This window comes from Sturnira hondurensis, unplaced genomic scaffold (assembly GCF_014824575.4).
Source record: "Sturnira hondurensis isolate 20B ecotype Veracruz unplaced genomic scaffold, ASM1482457v3 Scaffold0002640, whole genome shotgun sequence".
Taxonomy (NCBI): Eukaryota; Metazoa; Chordata; class Mammalia; order Chiroptera; family Phyllostomidae; genus Sturnira; species Sturnira hondurensis.
The window spans coordinates 1,519,614-1,539,045 of record NW_028075271.1 but is presented as its reverse complement, the minus strand read 5'-3'; the positions used below and the strand labels follow the sequence as shown (position 1 = coordinate 1,539,045).

Genomic DNA, 19,432 nt, shown 5'->3' with positions numbered 1-19,432 from the left:
TGTCCCTGGTGGGGACCCGGGAGGGAAGGGCAGCTGCTGCTCCCCCAGGAAGGGTTTGGACAGGACAGTGCGCCGGGTTTGAGAGGGAAATATGGTCAGCCTTGTCACCTCCGTGCCCTAACTGCTCCCGTGGGTCACCTGGGAGGACAGGGGCACTTGTGTCTTGGGCTGACGTCACCTGGCAAGCAGTGGGACCGGTGCTTTCCCCACCGCACTGTGGCCCCGGGGAGCCCCAGCCAGAGCGCCACTCGCCAAGTGCAGGTAAGTGGTGGAGGAGCACCCCCTGCCCCCAAGCTCCTTGTAAGGTAGGGGCTGACCACAGCAGATAGAGGTTAGCCTAGTGACGAGACTGCTATCCCCAAAGTGACCTGAACGCGGTTTCCCTGGACAGTGAGAGGCAGGCCCAGAGCATGTGAGAAACAGCTAGTTCCTGTTTGTTAGCTCTCCTACAAGCCCACTCTTGGGCCAGGAGCACCTGGGAGCCATGGTACTAGCCAGGGCCGGCTGGCCCGCCTCATCATTTCTCTGCCTGGCCCCTAGGCCTCTTGCTTCCACGAGGCCAGCCCAGGATGCAGGTGGCATTTGTGACCCCAGGGAGGTGTGGGAACCCGATGCTCCAGCCCTGCTGCTGAGAACGGGAGCTGAGAACAGCTTGGGCCGGCATGCAAGCCCTTAGAAACGGGAGGGAACAGTCTGAGCACCGAGGAGCCGCCGCACAGAAGTCACCCTCAGCCGCTGGTGTGCGGCCCAGGATGAGTGCGTCCAGGATGGGGGAGCTGATTCATACATTAATTTGCCCAGGTTTACTGGGCCACCAACCAATCTCAAAAGGACTCTCGGTCTACCCCGGTCCTGCCGGGACAGGCTCAGCGCCCCTGCCAGGAATGTGTGGTATGAGCCTTGCGCCAGCACAGGGGGAGTGGAGACCTGCAGGGAGGTCAAAGGCCTGTGTGGACTGCAGGCCTGCCTGACAGTGTGACCTCATGAAGTAGGCGGAGCCTGCTGGCCTCCAAGTCATCGTCTCCTTTTCTGCAGAACTCGCCCAGGGCTAACCGGCGGGCTCTGCTGACCTTAAAGCCAGTTCCAGAGGCTCCAGGCAGCCTGAGTCCATTCTCAACCTCCCCACCCCCCACCCCACCCCTGCCCTATACCAAAACCCACCCTTCCCAAGTCACCTTCCATTCAGAGCCCTTCTGTCCATCTGTCTGTCAGTCCCCAGACTGTGCTATCGGATCAGTGAATCCACATTACCATCAGCTAACTCAAGTTACTCTGTAATCACTCTCCAACAGGGTGTTCTTAAGTCAGCCCCTCCCCCAAGGGAGGGTGGTAAGAGCCTTGAACTTGTGAGCTGTCTGCACCCTTCTATGGAGGCTGTCTCCTTGTCCCCAGAGGGCCACCTCTGGTCAAGAGGAAAAGAAGCCGCATGGGTTCTCACCCTAAGCTGTAGGCACCTCCTTAGTGCCTAAGGCTCCTTAGTCACCCCAGAGGTGACAGGTGGCAGCCGAGGACCACCGAGTTCGGCTGCTCGGCCTCAGGGAGCCTTAGGTCTCAAAAAGCTCACGTGAAGGAGCTGAAAACTCGGCTGTCTGCCACCGGGGGTCTTGGACCACAGGGGGGCTCAGTTTTGTTTCTGATTTCAAGCCGTGAGTTTTGGGGACAGGGTTCGGGGTGGGCCTTGCCTCCCCACTGTCCTGTGGCTTCTCCTGTCCTCTGCGTGTGTCTGGCCGACGTCGTACTGAGCCGGTGCCTTGAGGACAACTGTGGGTCCCTGCCGGGGGTTCTGTGGACCTGTTTGACTCAGGACACTTCTTTGCGAAGCTTCCTGTGTTCGGTTATGGCACTTTCCCTCCATAAGTAGTCTTTTGGAGACGTCTACAGTTTCATTTTAGCAGAAGCCTTTCATCCAGACTGCTCTTGCCCCACCTGAATCCCGCTTTCCCGCGGTCTGATGGACGACAGCCAGGCAGGGTCAGAGCATCACTCGGTCACTTGGCCATTCTGTCAATGCCGAGTCAGCCTGCCATGTGCCGGGTGCTCTTACAGGTGCCAGGGACTCAGCCATGAAAAAAAAAGAGACAAAACCCCGCCCTCACGGAGCGTACAGTGTGCACTGGGCACAGAGAGGCCATAAGTGTTGTTAATTAGTGCTATGCAGAAAACCAAAGCTAAGGGGCATGGCCGGGTAGGGGACAGTTTGCAATTTAAAGTAGGAAGTCCTCAGGGAGGAGATGACATCGAAGCCGAGGCTGGAGGGCCAGGAGGGATCCAGGCCACAGGTACCTGAAGAAGGTCGTTCTGGGCCTTCTAGTTTCAAGTTGGGGGATTTGCCTTAGAAATGGTCTCAGCCACGTGCCAGTCCGACCTCTAAAGTGTGTGCTTTATCCGCACAAGGGACCACTGCTGGACCCCGGCTCCGGAGGCCCCAGGCTTGAGGAAGCCCTGTGTACAGGCAGGCTCGGTGGTCACTTGCTCACCTGTCCCTGCAAGAAAACCAAAGTTCTTCCCAGCCCTCTTGGTGTCCCCTGACGCTGCAGGGGTTTACAGCATCGTGTCCTTGGGATCCCCAGGTAGAAACACGTTGCTTGGCAAGCAGCAGCATCCTCATGGGTTTCTACATGGTCACTGTGGTTTATATGCTTGTAGGAAGTAGGAGGGGCATGAGCAAGGGGACAGGAACTCTGCACAGGACGGGGGTGTACCGGGAACGAGAAAGAATCCTCATTTTCTAACCAGTAAGAGAAGCGGAGGAATGAGGCCCTGGATTAAGGTTTGACCAAGCAGCTTTCTTTCCGGCTCTGGCAGCTGAAACAGCCTCCCGGCCGGTTCCAAGGTGGGTTGGGCGGCAGCTCCGCCGGGACGCAGCCTTGGGGATGTGAGCTCGCAGAACGGCATGGCCAGGCAGTGAGGCAGCTGGGAGCTTCGTGGAGGCTTAGGGGGAGCAAGGGGAGGGTCCGGGAAAGCCAACATCCAGAGTCACCAGCCAGTCTGAAGCTTCTGATGAAACACGGGCGGCAGAGGGAGCGAGAGTCCTCGGGGTGTGTTGCGTGGAGTTCGCAGCCTCTGCCGGGCTCACCAGCAGGTGGGGCAGGCCGGGCGGAATCCCGGTGTTGAAGGCCTCGTGGGGCCAGGGCAGTCTGGGCTTTGGACTGGCTCCCAAAGGCCAGGTGTCTACCTGAAAGGAAAAAAGGCAGAAAGAACGTTGAGCGTCTTCATGTCATGTGAAGCTGCCCGAGTAGCCAGTCTCCGTGGAGGGAATCGCTGCGAAGGCCTGCGAGTGCATTGGCGTAGTAATCCGTCTTGGCCCTGTAGGTCCAGGCCTCCGGATAAGGGGGCGGAGACGAAGAGACTTGTTCCAGTCTGCAGGAGGGTCAGGTAGACCAGCAGGTTCAGAATGGAGAGGACTTCCTGCCCAGAGTGGCAGTCCTGCCCCGTCCCCGGGGGAGAGGACTTTAGCATCTGCCTGTGAAGCCCGTCCTGGTGGGGTCTTATAGCACTCAACCTCCCCTGCCACTCCCCCAAGTCCTTCCATCACAGACAGCAGGGCGGGAGTCACTCCCAAGGGGGCATCCTGGGCTCCCCTGCCAATCCTCCCTGTCCCTGACTGTGACAGGGACAGCTCAGGGACGGTGAGAGAGGCAGCCAGGACGTCTCTGGGACTGGCAGCCACAGCAGTGCGCGCACCTGAGCAGGCACCGAATTCTCGGTGCGCCCCACGCCATCCAGGCCAGGATGCCGGGCGGTGCTGACACCCACCGGGGGTGGGAGATGCAGCACTCGGCCGCTGTCACAGGGGGCCCTGGCTCTTGCCTCCTGAGCTCAGGTAGGAACAAGCGTGGGATCGTGAAGGCACCTCCCTGAAGTGCCACGGGGCCCCCGTGATCTGCTAGGCCACCCGGTACACCTGCCCGCTCTGTGCACCTGACATGCATGTGTTTGCAGGTTTGGCGTTTCTAGGTGTGTTGAACATGAAGTGGGGAGTGGCTGAGGGGGTGGGGGTGTTTCAGACCCGCCGTCTTTCTCTCACCAGCCCAGTCGCATCAGGTAAACGATGTAAGCTCTCTGAGCTTCACGTCCCACCCCTCCATGAAAACCTGAGGCAGATCTCTCTGGCCCTTCTCCAGTTCTGCAGTGCTCTGACCACGTGGGAAGCGATGGGGGGAGGTGAAGTTAAGCTGCTTGTGTTTATATAACATTGGGTGATGTATCAACACATACATACAACGCGTATTCTAGTATATAACACACTGACATATTCTGTATTTTATATTACTTGGGAAGGGTTGCCCAACATACACTGTGCAGCAGATGGTGAGGTCTGCATCAGGAAAGTTTGTTTTACCACTTGCAAGGCACTTTAAAGATGGGTCACGTTCAGTGTCATTGCTGGAGATGCCTAATGCAGCTACTGAGCCTCGAACCTCGAGAACAGACAGTCCTGTGAGGAAGGCTCGGCGGTGCCCGCCACACACACATTCCTTGTCCAGAGAGGTAAAGAGTAGCGCTTTATGGAGAGGAGAGTCCAGGTTTTGATAGCAGATCTGCGTCGTTGGTGGCAGATTGACTGGCAAACATCTTTTGAAATCCATACATCCTTTTGAGGAATGTGACAGACAAACAGACAGACGGGTGTGTGTATATGCACATAGCCATATACAGGTAGGTTTGGGGGGGGTGTTAGCATTTCACATAATTTTTCTCAGTGTCTCTTTGTGACCGTGCGTTGTGTACTCTCCTTCCCAATTTTCCTGCTGAGAATATAACGAGAAAACAAGTAAACCCATGCCAGAAATATGGGCGAATGTGACTACCAGAAAATTAATCTCACCGGCCTCAGTTTTCCAAGAAAAGGTGAAAGTGTAGCCTCATCTGTTCTCTTCCCATGCCTGTGTGGTCTAGTTCTCACGACAGGAGACGGAAAGCCGCTCCAGTTGTCCGTCACAGGTGTCAGCATTGAGCAGGGCAGCAGGGACGGCCGTCCATGAAAACCACGGGGTATGTCTTTATAATGAAAAGGGAAAAGTTAGTGGATAGGATGGATTTTTTTTCCTCTTGGTTTTTTATAGCTGCATATATAATAAAATTCTAATCGGGTACTTTTTGCAAAAATCTGAAAATAGTAACAGAAACGTAATTTGGTGACCCTTTCAACTGCGCCTGTGACTCACTGAGATTCAGTGTGAGATCTGGAGGAAGCCAGACCGCCGTGTAACACACTCACAGCAGCCCCTCCCCACACACTCGTGAAGCCAGGCCATGCCCCTGCTGGTATGCGGGCTGCCTCGAGATCCCACCAGGCGTGTGGTGCAGGCCAGAGTCCCCTGCTGCCCTCGGCAGCCCTGCAGTGAGAAAGAAGAAACACGCGTTTGATAGCAAACACTTTCCGTTCCCATGTTTCAAATTCCAGGGGCAGACTGACACTGTCATTGCACCCAGACCCAGGACCCTGGGGACATAAAGCAGTCAGTTTCCCCAGCCTGCAAGTCTGTGTGGGGGGCGTCTCCATTTCACACAAGACACTGCCTCTGTGGCACGTGAAATCCGGTGGTTTCAGAAAAGAAGAATTAGGTGTCCTTTGATCTCGCCTGTAAATAGCCACACTTTCCCTGTGATGATGCCCTTCCATTCTCCCCAAGCCAGAGCCCCAGAGTCCTGGGTCTCAGGCACCTCTGTGAGGAAGGGGCTCCGAGCTCCCCCAAAGGCTCTGACTCTCAGAACCCTAGGTGGGCAGGTGGAGAATGAACAAACACCCGCCACATTTCTCCTGCATTTGCATCCGCCCACGACTCTCGGGGCTTAGGAAACAGCTTAGGGTGAGGAAGTGTTTGCTCTGAGAGCTGCGCCCACATATCCCGCTATAGAAGGATGGTCCTCAGGTAATCTCCGTAAATGGCCGCGACTTGGGCAGGCGTCAGCTGGTGCAGAAATTGCTCACATGTCAGAACTTCTTTTTTAAGTGGAGGGCATGCAAGGGGGCTAATAACAAAAGTGATAACCTCACCCTAGGCCTGGCCACAGTAGCAGCTTACCTGGAATGAGGTGTTTGTGTCTGGTTGCTCGGTGGCACACGCTCCCCACGTTCTGTGGCTGGGGCAGACACAGTGGAGGTTGGCCTTTCTTCAAAATGCTGAATGCCACCTATTTGGAATGATCCTGCACACAGCTGGGTCCCCTCCTGACCTTGGCATGGTGCTGACCTTGGCAGAGTGTTCTTCAACAACACCACTGGGTGCCCAAGGCCTGTGAACTTTTGAACTGGGCACAAAACCTGCCAGAATTCTTTCTGAGGCAGAATTCTCCAGAATCCTTTCACCTGTCTTCTCCCCTGGACTCCAAATACCAGGCGTGAGGGCAGGCAGGCATTTCAAAGGGCTGGATTATTCTTCTCTGACTGGCTTTTGAGCTGGAATTGTTGGGTTTCCTACAAGAAAATTACAGTAGGTTTTTTTCAGTCTGACCGTCAGGAAGCCGAGAATGTGTCGGAAAGATAAGGGGAGGGAGGAATCAAGGGACGCTCCCTCCAGAGACACTGAATTGCTCCATGAGTGACTGCAATGGAACGCTCTAGAAAAAGACATTTTTGTACTTCTGAGGGGAAGCGATGACAGGGGTCGTTCCAGGCCCTGGCCCCACGACCTTTTGCCCACAAGGCCAGGGCTTAAAATGCTCAGCTGTGAGGGGCCACCGACCCACGCCTGCTGTGTGACTCGGGTGGGCTGGGCAGGGCTGGGCATTGCAGGGGCCGGGCTGAACCGGAGTCGGATTTGCCGTGCCAGCGCGTGAAAAGAGGCCGTGCTGCATCCGAGCTGCACAAATGTTATGCTGAAATATCTTTCCTCATTTTGGAGCCAAGCAGGCTGTGTTCATGATAAAGTCGCTGCCCTATAGTGGGTCCCTTTTCTGCTCTGGAATCCAGCACAGCGTTAGCCATGCTGAGGGGGCCTGGCAGCAGGAGTCACAGGGGCTCAAGACCATGGTGCCAGCTCTGAAGTGTAATTCTGTGATTGTAGCAACTGGCAGTACGTGAACGTGCCCTTCTCCTACCTCCTCCCTTGGCTGGGCTGCGGGGCTCAGAATCCAGGGACCCTCTTTCTAACTGAGGGTCAGGTGTGTGAACTAGACCTTTTTTTAAAGAGTATTTATCTATTTATTGGGAGAGGGGAAGGGAGGGAGAAAGAGAGAGAGAAACATCAAAGTGTGGTTGCCTCTCACATGGCCCCCACTGGGGACCTGGCCAGCAACCCAGGCATGTGCCCTGACTGGGAATCGAACTGGCGACCCTCTGGTTTGCAGTTTGCAGCCTGTGCTCAATCCCCTGAGCTACACCAGCCAGGCCTGTGAACGAGAACTTGATAGTGGCCACAAGCAAGCTGCTTATTCAGCCTTGTTTTGAGGCCACTTGACAACAGGGCAGGCTGGGAGTGGCTGTGAAATCGGTCAGTGACTCCATCTGAGCCCCAGGGCTGGGGAAGGATGCCCGGAGGGCCCCTGGGCTGTGTCTGTGCCCCAGAGCACCAGGGCTACTCCACAGGCCCAAGCTTCAGTGTAAATGTATTTCAGTGGGGGTTCTGGGGAGGAAACGGGAGGTCTGGCCCTCCTGGCCTGTCCTGGGTGAGTGGCCTCTGTTCCCTGCATCCTGGTGACAATGATTTGGACAAGGAGCAGACACAGAGAGGCCCGGTCCCACCTTGGGTCCCTGGGCTCCTGCTGGGCATGGCCAGGCTGGCTGCACCTTCCTGCGCATTCCCTCTGCGGAGCTGTGCCTCCTGTGCAGGGCCCCAGGGGACGACCGGGCCCCAGGGAAGGGTGAGTTCTCAGGAAAAGCTTGCGAGGAGAGGGAGAGCCGGCAGGCAGAGGGGCTGCTGCCTCAGATAGAACAGGAAGCCTGGCTCCCTGGGGGGCTGTGGGTGTGCAGCCCCACCCTGCTTCCTGTCAGAGGGCGTGTGCCTGTGGAGCCACAGGGCCCCCTTGGCTGTCCTGAAACCTGCCCCCGGGGGTGGTGTGTGGTGCGCAGCTATCGACCTCAGGCCCCTGGGAGGGCACCTCTCCAGCTGCCACCCCTTAGGCCACAGCCTGTGGCTGAGAGCCAACAGCAAACGCACCTTCTCCCTCCTGCCACCACCTCCGCCAGCTGCCCTGAATGCCCCTGCCTTCTGTCCTGTGCAGAGGGATGCAGAGGGTTGGGGTGGATGTGAAGCCCAGGCGAGGGAAGCGCCCCGAGGCCTATGTGACAAAAGGGTCCCCAGTCTGCTGTGGGGACAACGTCCCCGAGTTCCCAGAGGAGCCAGCCCAGTGTGCCAGTCCCCAGCGCGTCCCCGATGGGGCGAGGGGAGAGGGAGGGGAAGGACGAGAGCGCCCCGAATTTTAGAAAATCCACAATACATTTTCTGATCTCTTCCCTCCTTCCCTGCCTCCCCCTCCCCCCACCCCCTCCCCACACTAGGACACCGTCAGAAACTAGACGATCAGACCAAGCCCGGGAGCTTGTCCTTTTCCGAGCGGCTCAGTGAACTGGAGCAGCTGCGGCGTTCGGCCATGAGGGTCAGCCCACACCACCCAGCCCCCACACCCAACCCTCGGGCCTCCTTGAACCACTCCACTGCCTTTAACCCTCAGCCTCAGAGTCAGATGCAGGGTAAGTACCTGGGCGAGCCCGCCACCCTCCTTGCTCTTGGGCAGAGCCCACCCAGACCGGTCCGGGCTTCTCCTCGGGGCTCAGAGGGCAGTCCACACACCAGCAGCCTGCGGGCTGGTTCCGCACACAGTTTCCGGTGGCCCCGCCTGCCCCAGTTCCCTCTGTGTGGTGGCGACCCCCAGATCCAGAGGCACCGCAGCCCAGGATGGAGAGACTGTGGTGAGAGAGAGGCGTGTGGACAGCAGCTTGACTAGCTGTGCTAACCTCCTGGGCTGGAAGACAGACACACACGGCCCCCAAGCCAGGTGCAGGTCAGGCTGTGTCAAGTTGTTATTGCCTTTCACTTATTTGGAGGTTTGTATCTAATATGCATCCTTTTGAAAATGTAAAGAAGCAGGAGGGCTGTCTGGATGACATCACAGCAGAGGTGTGATTTGCGATAAATAAATTTGCAATCCAGCAAGAGTGCAGGTCCCCCAGGGCTAGCTGCCTCCTGCAAAAACACTGTAAACTGTAATAATTGCGTAAACCCACCGTGCCAAATGCGATAATGCACAGAGCTCATGGGCACTGAGAACCACTGACGTCAGGGAGTGTTTGCACTGTGTTACCATTTCACGTTTCCAAAATTCAGCGGTCTTCTCTGGGCCATGCAGGCCACGGCTCGGACCAGACGGTCACAGTCAGAGCCCTCCCCCCAAACCGAGCAAGCTTGTTGCACTCCAAGGAAAAGATAAGCAACAAGGAGAGGGCAGGCGGCCAGGGAGGGGCGGGCAGACGGATTGCTCATCCCCCGGGGCAGCAGAATTAACTTCCCCGGGCGTTTTCTCTCTGTCCATTGCATTGTGGGACGCATTGAGATCTTTGGGGCTTTCAGGGTGAGAACTCCCTTGGGAGTGGCCCACGGGGCCTGTCGGAAGGCAGCACACTGGCCTGAACTGAGCCTGAGCTCTCAGTCCTGTTTCTGGGGGGTTTGATTTGAGGGAAGTTCTCCAGAAGGTTCTGTGCCCACAGCTGGAAGCGGCCTATCTGGGGAACAGCCCTTTATGTGCACGCAGCAACAGGACGCTTGACTTGGGATGGGGGGCTACCTCTCCTCTCCAGTCTCGGGTGTATTTAGGAAGAGGTCCCCTAAGACCATTGGTTTCCTGGCGCTTAATAATCATGAGTACTGATTCGAAATATGCATATTGATTTTTTTGCAGTGCCAAAATGCAAGTTTGTAGGGTAAATTAGAGCCAGGACACGTTTAGTCGGAGAGGGATGGGCTCATATGAAACGATGCTTTCTTCGAAACGTTGACTAGAATGAAATTCCCGAGGAGGTCCCTTGACCGGCATTTAGGGCCATTTACACTCATCCACGTCATCATCAGGACTCCATGGGCACGCCTGTTTTCTGCTTCTCCCGGGACGTGACTGGCCGTTTATACCGTGGTGCACAGACAGGTTTGCTCTTCTCCGCTGTTACTGCGCCAAAAAGTGGAGCATTCTTTTGGAAAATTCAGCCACCTGGGAGCAAGTTGAAATTGTGACTATGAAGGCAGCTCAGTTGCACACAGTCCTGGTGAGGAGTGAAGCCTGTCTTATCTCCCTCCTCATCAGATACGCTCTTTGGACCAGAGAGGAACAGGGGCGGGGTTGAGGGGAGGAATTCTCGTCCTCCGCCAGCAGCAGCTCCTGGGCGGAGGCGCCGTGTGGCCTGGCATTCCTCGGCTCTTTGGGATGCTCTCTGCTCGGCAGAGGGTCAGATTTAACAGGCAGCATCGCCCTTTCTTGCTCCTTTTATAAACTTCTTGGCTTCCGCGGCGTTAAGCGCTAACAACTCGCGTTTGCATCCCCGGGGACTTAGCAGCTGTTCCACAGGATGGGTTAAATCTGCTGCTGCCACATTCTGGTTCCAAAATACGGTCAGAGAGCCAGCCTTTCGCTTGTAAGACAGTAAGAATGAATTCTACGAAATAAGGGTCCAAGATCTTTTCCTATAAAACTACTTTTCCTTTTTTTGTCTGTTTTTTTTTGGGGGGGGGTTGAGGGGGGCAGGAGAGGGGTATAAGAAAATGCCTTTTGCCCAATCATGTTTTGAGTAGGCCCTTGGGATTTTTCCCCCTGGAAATTAGAAAGTTAACAGTGATAACGGTAAAGCCTCTCTTGGCCAGAACCCTGGTTTTGTTCTCGACAGGTGGGAAGAAGGTTCTTTCCCTGGCTTGGCTGCTCAGGCTTCTATAATGGGTGTAAGGAGATGCTTTACCTAAAATACCAGCCTGCCTCTGTGGCTCTCCCAGAATGGCAGCCACCCCGTGAGAGAGCACCCCCGGCAGTGAGAGCAGTCCTGCAGCGGTGACGCTGGCTGGGGATGTGTGCGTGTTTGGGGCATGTGGGCCTGTCACCTGCGGGGGCTCCCAGAGACCCTGGGTCAGTAGAGAGGCTGGGGAACCCTGTCCTGCTGGGCTCCACCCGGAGGGTTCCCCTGGTCTCCTTGACTCTGTCAGTAGGAAGTCACGGATCCAGAAAAGGCCGTGACTTATCTGGAATCAGATGTGCCTGAGAATCACTCCAGACACCCCAGCTGCTCGAAGCAAGGTCCAGAAGGACATGGGCAGCAGGCTGCCGTGCCACCAAGCTTCTGTTGAGGTGTGGAGGCTGTAACCGTGACAGGGCTGAGGTGACATTCAGCTTCCCCATCGTCCCGGGTCTCAAAATAGAACAGGGAGCCGTTTCGTCATGGGTGCATGCTCACGCAAGTCAGGACCTTATCGTGACCGTCTGCAGCCAAGGTGCAGCATTCTTGTGCAGTCACGGGAAGGAAAAGGGGCCTGTGTCCTTTTAGGAGATGAAATGAGGCAGATGCTCAAAGGATAAGGCGCTGATGTCAGTGCGGCCGCACCTCCTCCCGCACAGAGGTGGCCTCGGGCAGCGGGGCCAGCCTGGGTTACGGAATACGATGAGCCATGGCTACGGTTGCGCCATCCTCACCTTTCTGGGAAAGGGGCTGGAGAAAGACCTGCTGGGGCAGAGAACCAGGGAAACCGGAGACCGGGAGGCCCGTCCTGTGGTTCTTGTGTGTGTTGCCCTAAACCTCCAAGCGGTAGGTTTAACTCTTTCATCTGACCAGTCATGACACATTTTGGCATGGGTCCGACTTTTCCGTACATTACTCTGCTCTGACCACAATTCCACAGTGTGGTTTTCAGAGAGAGAAGCCGAACCTGAGGTTACTAGTCACTCCACCTCTCTGCGATGGGAAGTGACAGACAGACTCACACCCGGGCCATTCTGGCCACAAGCCGGTGCTGACAGGCTGGCCAGTCCCCTGGGCCCACACGCCAGGACCAAGGACCCATTAGCCACAGAGCTGACCAGGGCCAAGAGGAATCGAGAGGCCAGCAGGCAGTGGGGGGCGCCCTGGGCTGCTCGCGCGTTCGCCTCGCAGTCCTGCATTGGATGTGCTCGTCATCATCAGAGTTGATGACAGTAGCTTCAGGGCCGGACTCTTCGGCAGACGCCTTAGGAAACCGCCTCCTTTGGGCACGAGGTCCTTTGTTTTCAAAGTTGGGAGCAAAGAAAGGTCAAAGGGTGCGTGAAGGAAGCATGAACGGGAGGGCAGAGGCCGCAGCCACTCTGCTTACTGTTTTGGGGGTGACGGGGGCGCCCAAGCCTTCTTGACATCCAAACCCGGGCAACACCTGCTGGGCCTTCAGGAGTGTGGGTGCCTCGCTTTGAGAGTTCCGTGTGGCTGGGGCCCCTACCTTTCCGATCATTTCCTGGTACTTAGTATTCCAAGCGATGGTTGTTTTGGAAGGGAGTGTCCCCAGACGTTCAAGTGACTTCGGAAAGACCACATTCTCTGTGCAGCTCTTTGAGATAGGGAATCAACTTTGTTTCTCAGCTCCATGGGGTCACTGAGAGCAAATCTCCCTACTGTCCTGGAGGAAGTGGAGATAAAACCGGGGCTGAAAAATCAAACTGCATAGTCTCTCTCTCTCTCTCTCTCTCCCCCCCTCCCACCCTCCCCACCCCCTCCCCCTCCCCCCACAACCAGCAATGCTGAAAGTTCAAAAGCAAACTGGGGTGGAGGCTGCTTGGTCGCCTTGAACGTAGAGGCTGCAATGAAACACCAGGACTTGTTGTATCTAAACCCACAAGTGCTCATTCAGTGGTTACACAAACTCCTCAGCACGCTAGAAACCAACTTACAAGGCATGGTGTGAACAGGAAGCGTGAGTGATTTCAAAATCACTGTTACCTAGGTGTAGTTCAAGGGCCTTTCAGGGTCAACATCAGCTTCGTACACTGAAAACAAGCCTGAGTCGGGTGTGTTCTCATGAATAAATAAAAATAACTAAATAAATAAATATGAGAAGGGAGAAAAGGAGGGAGAGAAGAAGGAAAGGAAGGCAGAAGGGAGGCGGAGTAGGGTGCGGGCCCACCTCCTCCCCAGCAGGCTGAGGGGTTGCCGCTGGTAGGACAGAAGCGCTCTCAGGCCGGAACCGAGAGCTCCGTTACTGGATGCTGTGTTCTTGGCCGGTTCGGCATAGACTGTAAGTCTGCGAGCCTTTGCAAAGCTGGTGTTGATGCATTGCATGACAGACGTTTGGCAAAGGGGAAAGGAGGGTGGGGAGAAAGGCGAGGCTTCGCTTTCTTCCTTACAGACAGCCCTGAGGTGGCTCAGAGTGGCGGCAGCCTCAGGCTTGCTGTCCATGCGCTGGTTAGGGACAGGTGTCGTCACCCACACACGATGCACCAGACGTCCTGTTTGGCACTGTGACGTGCTCACAAGCAGCTCACAGCTGAGGGCTGAACGAGCCCTCCAGAGTGCCGCCGCACCGGCCAGCCGCCAGCAGCCACCGGCCACGTTTTCCAGAGCATTTTGTCAGTGCCTGTGGGACATCTTTTCTAATTAAGAGAAAGTGGGGTTCATTCACTTTAGGCTCCATCTTTGTGATAAAATACTTCGTCTGTAGACTCAGTACGTTCTCACCTTCCCCTTGCTGCAGTCTGTAGGCCACAGCAGTGCGCACGCACACATGGGTTTTAAACAAAGCCATGGTTGGAGCGCTCATTTGATACAGGCGATCAGACAACAGGCGGATGGCGCCGAGAGTCTGACCGCCAGGAGAGGTAGGTAGCAGAGCTCAGTGGCCAGGAGCGAGGTCCCCGCAGTCAGACTGCCCCAGTCAGAAGCTGGCCCCCACTACATGTGGCTGCAGAAATTTTCACAAGGGACTTGACCTCCTAGAGCCTCGATTTCCTTATCTGCAAAGTGGGAGGAACTGTATTTGTAGATCCTCGGACCACTGCAAACCGTGAAAGCTATCCCGTGATCGTACTGGCAGCACCAATTCCTGTGGCCACTGTGACAAATGACCATAAACTGGGTGGCTTTAAAAAACAGAGAAGTGTCCTCTCTCACTGTCCAGGAGGCCAGAAGTCAGAGGTCACGGTGTCCGCAGGGCCGAGCTCCCCCTGAAGGCCCTGGGGGAGGAGCCCTCTTGCCCCTCCCAACCCCTGGTGGCCCCAGGCCTTCCTTGGCTTGTGACCACATGGCTCCAGTCTCTGCCTCCACCTTCACAAGGCCTTCTCCTCTGTGTCATCTCCTCTTTGGCCTTTCACAAGGACGCTGGTCACTGAGTCAGGCCCCACCCAGATAACCCAGTGTGACCGCCCCACAAACTCCCCTTCCTGACATCTGAAAAGGCCCTTTTCTCCCAAACAAGGCCACACTCAAAGTTCCAGGGGTCGCAACAGAAACATGTCTTTCAGTGAGGGCAGCGAGGTCACCATTGTACCCCACACGCTGAAGTAGAAGAGGTCGGGGACGTCGGGCGAGCCCAGAGGTGACTTTCCCGTGTCCAGCCCCCAGAACAGATGTTAAGTGGAAGTAGATGTGAACCCCGTGACCTGTACCTGAAAACCTCGGTCACTCCTGCTGGGACTGCCAGCCAGTGGGGTAGGTGATTGATCTCGCTCGCTTATTGATGAGGTCAGGGGTTTCTCGGTATTCTCTGGAGCGCTGATGCAGGCAGTGAGTGTCCCGAGAGGCCAGGGGGCCTCCTGCCCTGCCCCCCAAAGCTCATGGCATCATGGGTGGTGGCAAGCATAGGGACAGAGAGGGCATGGGGACTCAGGATTTTTACCTCCTAGAATGGTTGTTGTTGAACCAGTGCCTTTCTGGTTTTGTTTTTAATTAATTTATTTTTTGAGAGAGGGAAGGGAGAGAGAGGGAAGGGAGAGAGAAAGAGGGGGAGAGAAACACTGATAGGAGAGAGACCCGTTAGTCTGTGGCCTCTCGCAGGCACCCCAACTGAACCCACAATCCAGGCATGTGTCCTGACCGAGAATCGAACCTGCAAGTCTTTGCCTTATGGGACGATGCTCCAACCCACTGAGCCACACAGGTCAGGGCTGTTTTGTTTTGTTTTTAAGTGGCTTTGTTGCAAGGCATTGTTGACCAGAGACACCCATTTCGGGACATGGCATGTCCCATCATCTCAGATTGACAAATCAATGGAAGGTGGCCTTTCAGATGTGGCTGTTTTAAAGAGGTGCGGACTGTAGTTGTGAGGGGGAATCAGAGTTTGCCAAAGGTCTGCACCAGGAGAGGAGCAAGCACCACACACTGATGGGAGAAAGCGGCTCTGGCCAGGAAACGGGTCGGGCTTTCTTGTGCACGGCAGTGTCCCACGCGGAGCTGGCTTTGCTCGTGCGCGCGCTTTCCCCACACAGTGGAACACAAGGGCGGTCCCGCCGTGATTCCGTTTGCTTAGGGCTCTTTAAAAGCCAGCGTGTGCTGTGGAGATGGTGCTGGGGAACTGCCCTGACAGCCGCGTGTCCCCCTCCGGCCTGCAGAGCGCCACCAGGGGAACGTGTGCAGAAACGGGTCCTCGGGCCTCCGTTGTCAGGAGCCACCCCGGTCTCTTTGTATTACATTTTCACGACTCAGTTTCAAAGCCTCGGCTCCCCCGTGAGCTTTCTTATTACTGAACAATGGCCTTCAAAGCGGCAGAACAACCGATTGTTGCAGAGATTGAATGTACAGATTGCAAAACGCAGGCAAACAGAATCTTCACTGACAAACCAGTTTCTTGCCATAGACTTTTCTTCCGTAATCTCCTTCTGGCGGAACATTTTCTGTCTCGATACCGGAGATTCAGTTACCAACCCCAGTAAATAAAACAAACAAAAAAAATAGTATGGAACTCACCCCAAAGACAAACATCGGCCAGTCCTGTGGATGGGAAAAGGGGAGCGTGGCTGTTCTTACCAGTTCCTTTTTGATTTTTAAGCTCTGGAAAGTGCTCAGATTGTGTTTGCCAGTTCAGGCCCCCGAAGTGACATGCAGTGTAACATCCATGTTCAAAAGAAATAAGCATTTTCGAGAGAGAGCAGAATCATGGCACCGTGTCCCTCAACGAGCCAAGAGCAGGAGACAGTGGGCAGAAGAGATGGTCACCTTCTCCAGACTCAGCTCCAGGGCCACCATCCTGGGCACTGGTATGTCTCATACCACCACCTCAAGGTCGTGTTCAGGGTCTAGAACCTTCCAAAGACAGGCTCAAGATTTCAAAAGACACCCGTAGCTGTAATCGAGAGCAGGAGTTAACCAGCCCTTTGGCAAAGGTGATTTCCCTTCAGGTAGAGCCCCCAGCTTTTCCACTCAGAGGAAATGTGGACCACAGGCAGGGGAAGGAGCTGGGGGGCTCAGACCATCACCTCACATCACCTCACAGCTGCCAGGAGCTCGTGGAACTGAGGTGGAAGGGCACGCCGTGACCTGGAACACTGTGGGCGCCACCTCACTTGTCCTCCCGCTGCCACTGACGGGGCCCCTGAATCAGAGGAATCAGTTCCGATCGCTGGTTCACGAGACTCAGGCCCCTGTCCTGCTGAGCCCATATAGAGGGTGCTCTGCGACCCTTCAGCTCTGGACTTCAGGTGCGACCACATTGGAGCCCCCACAGCAGAGCACCCCTCCGGAAGGCCCAGTGTGAGTCAGCACCACCGGGGTGTCAGCAGCTCATCTGTCTGTCCATCTGTCCGTCCATCTGTCCAGAGCAGTCAAGTCTCCCAGACCTGTCCCTTCTGGTTCCCTCAGGGGAAGGCGCCCACAGTTCTGAGAGCTTCGTGTGCCGAACCTGAGCCATCCCAGGGCCAAATCCAAGATGCAAAGAACCTCTGCCTGGTGGCCCCTGCTTCTGTCTTTGCAAGCGCTACCTACATACACTGGCTTAGAGGATTTTAAACCAACATCTCGGGGTGAAAAGGGAGCAAGACATCATTCACCTTGTGATTGCACTTTGGGGAGTTAGTTGCAGGTCATGCAAGGGAACAAGCATGGTGGCCCTGTGAAGTCTCGCGGGGCTGCATGCTGTCGTGGCCATTCACACTCCATCGGCAAGCACATCTCTGCACGTATCCAATGGCAGCCTCCATAGTGACAGAGTTATCGAAATACCCGTGAACGTCAGCACCAGCTCGAGGGCTGGAGGTGGCATTTCTGCCTGCTCAGGGCCTTCCTGGGGTCACTGCTCTCCAGGTCTGCTCCTCCTCCTCCTCATCTGCGTGTCGTGGTCAGATGCCCACTCTGGGGACAACTGTGATGGCCTGAGTTTTAAGCCACACTTCTGTGGGTCATCCAAGAGGACTGACTATCCAAGAAGTTTTTGAAACAAACAATTAGTACCAGCCACCCCCACTTCCCTGGACAACTTTGAAACTGTAGCATTCGTTTGGGTGGCCTCTCCGTCTAGCTGGTCGTAAGAACAGTTGCCACAGCGAGATGATGACCAGGACGCGCTGCCTGGCTCACACGTCTGCCAAAGCCTGTAGCAAAGGGATGGCGGCCCCCACGGGTAGGATGGACTGCTGCGGTTGCTTGGCTCAGGCCCCACCCACACCCACCCCAAGGTGCCCGACATGGTCCTCGGGGCCTGCAAAGCGCTGGGCGGCCATGTGACCGGGCACTGTCCTGGTTATTGAACACCAAGTCCCAGGCCCCGGCCTGCTGTGTGAGTGACTAGCCAGGTAGCTCCTAAAGGCTGACAGTGTGTCGTTCTGGATCGTGCACTGCCGCTGCCGGGGACTGACCATCCTTTCTAGGGTTCCCAGGGGACCAGTGGGGATGGCCCGGAGCCCGTCACTCTGCTGTCCCTGATTATGAGACTTCTTCCTGGTATTATTTTTGCCACGCGATTGGCTTTTCTGCGCCACCGTGTGTTGGTAAATGAGAAGGGCCGTGGCCCAGATGTGGATCTGTTTAATTTAATAGGATTTTCCACAAATTACAAAGCGAGACTTTAACATTGACTCTGCAGACTTACAGATGGCCCGTTCAGGTGGGAAGGAGTGGAGGTCTTGTTATTCTTACTCCAGAATCCCCTCCTGCTTTCCTCAGTGGATGCTTTCACGCCTTGCGGGGCAGGTGGGGAAGATGCCACAGAAGGTCTGTAGGGAATGTCCCTTCTTCTTCTAACTGTCTCCGTGGTCATGCCTAGGCTGCTGGGGGAGACACAGGGCCCTGGAGGTGCCGCGGCAGAAAACCAGTTGCTCTGCCTCCCGTCCCTCCCGTCCCTCCCGTCAAGGAAAGCTGTTCCTTCCGCCGATTGTGAGGAGGGGCTCAGGAAGAGCATGGCGCCCCCAGAGTGCACTGACCAGGGAAGCAGGGTCTGGAGCCATATCTGGCGCTGAAATCTATGTGGTAGATGAGGGAGGTGGATTTTGGAATGCAGAGCCGGGGTGGCCCACTTCCTGCTCGTGGGGTCTGCAAGGGCTGCTGACGTTCTGTGCAGCTCTGTGCCCATCTGCGAATGGGCACGAGGCAGCCGCACCTGCCTCGCCCAGGGTTGTGAGGAGTGAGTGAGTTACGTGCACAGAGCCCCGGGTGCCTGGCACGGGGCGGACATTGCGTGTGTCACTGTCATTACCTCATAAACTGGTGGCAAGGATACAGGTGTATTTCTGTCCAGCGTTGAGCATCGCACATGACACACTTAACCGAGCAAGTAAGTGGTCAGTGTTGTTCTTTTTAGTGGCATCGCGGTTTCTGTGGCCTGCGCTGGTGGCGGGGCAGCTCTGCGTTGCCAGGGTGTCGCGTACCCATCCGGTCCTGTGAGCCAAGCCTGTCTGAAGCAACGCCCTGCAGGGCCACCTTATCCCCCGGAGTGATGCTGGCCTGGGGTGGACCAGTGCCCTGTGGGGGGGGCCTCACTCACTCTTTGTGTCCCTGGGTCACCTCTTCCGGGAAGCCCATGGCCACTGCCGCACAAGGTCTCACGGGAACAGGAAACGGGTGAACGTGAACAGGGGCCTTCCATTTCTTTCTCGAAGCCCTTTAATTTACTCCTGAGATACCAGAGGCCCGGGTGGGGGCAGACATGACCTCAGGCCTGGGGCCTACTGGTTCAGTGTCCGTCCTCTTGGCCTGCCTGCCTGGGCCACGGAGGTGGCCTCCAAGCACAGCGTCTGCTGTCAGAGCAGGATCCACATCAGGACGCATCACAGCGCTCTGCCTTTTTCTGGAAGTGTCTGTCTCCTTGACGACACGATACTGGTTTTGTTCTGTGTCGTGGCTTCTTGGTGTCTCCATTTCACGTGTCCGATCCCACACCACAGGAGGAGGGGTGTTCAAAAAGGCCAGCCTGCAACACCCCCAGCCTTCTCAGCCCCGCTGCTGGGGGGAGCAGACAGCTGCAGGGAGGGACAGGACCCCCCACCCCGGCCATGGGTGATCCCTGACCCAGCCCCTGACTCGCATGAATTGGACACGTACAGAGAGTGTGAGTGGTCAGCCTCTTTGGCA

General features: G+C 56.1%; 1 protein-coding gene across 4 annotated transcripts in view; it reads left to right on the top strand.

Moving 5' to 3' along the window:
- RUNX1 (RUNX family transcription factor 1) overlaps nucleotides 1–19,432 on the top strand; it is a 205,593-nt gene that overhangs the window by 158,596 nt on the left and 27,565 nt on the right. For 3 of the 4 annotated variants that reach the window (XM_037040601.1, XM_037040604.1, XM_037040602.1), the window contains one exon: nucleotides 8,444–8,635. The exons of the other annotated variant lie outside the window; for it this stretch is intronic. In XM_037040601.1, the coding sequence (XP_036896496.1) occupies nucleotides 8,444–8,635 (192 nt within the window). The remainder of the gene's footprint in view (nucleotides 1–8,443; nucleotides 8,636–19,432) is intronic. 4 annotated transcript variants of the gene reach the window in all.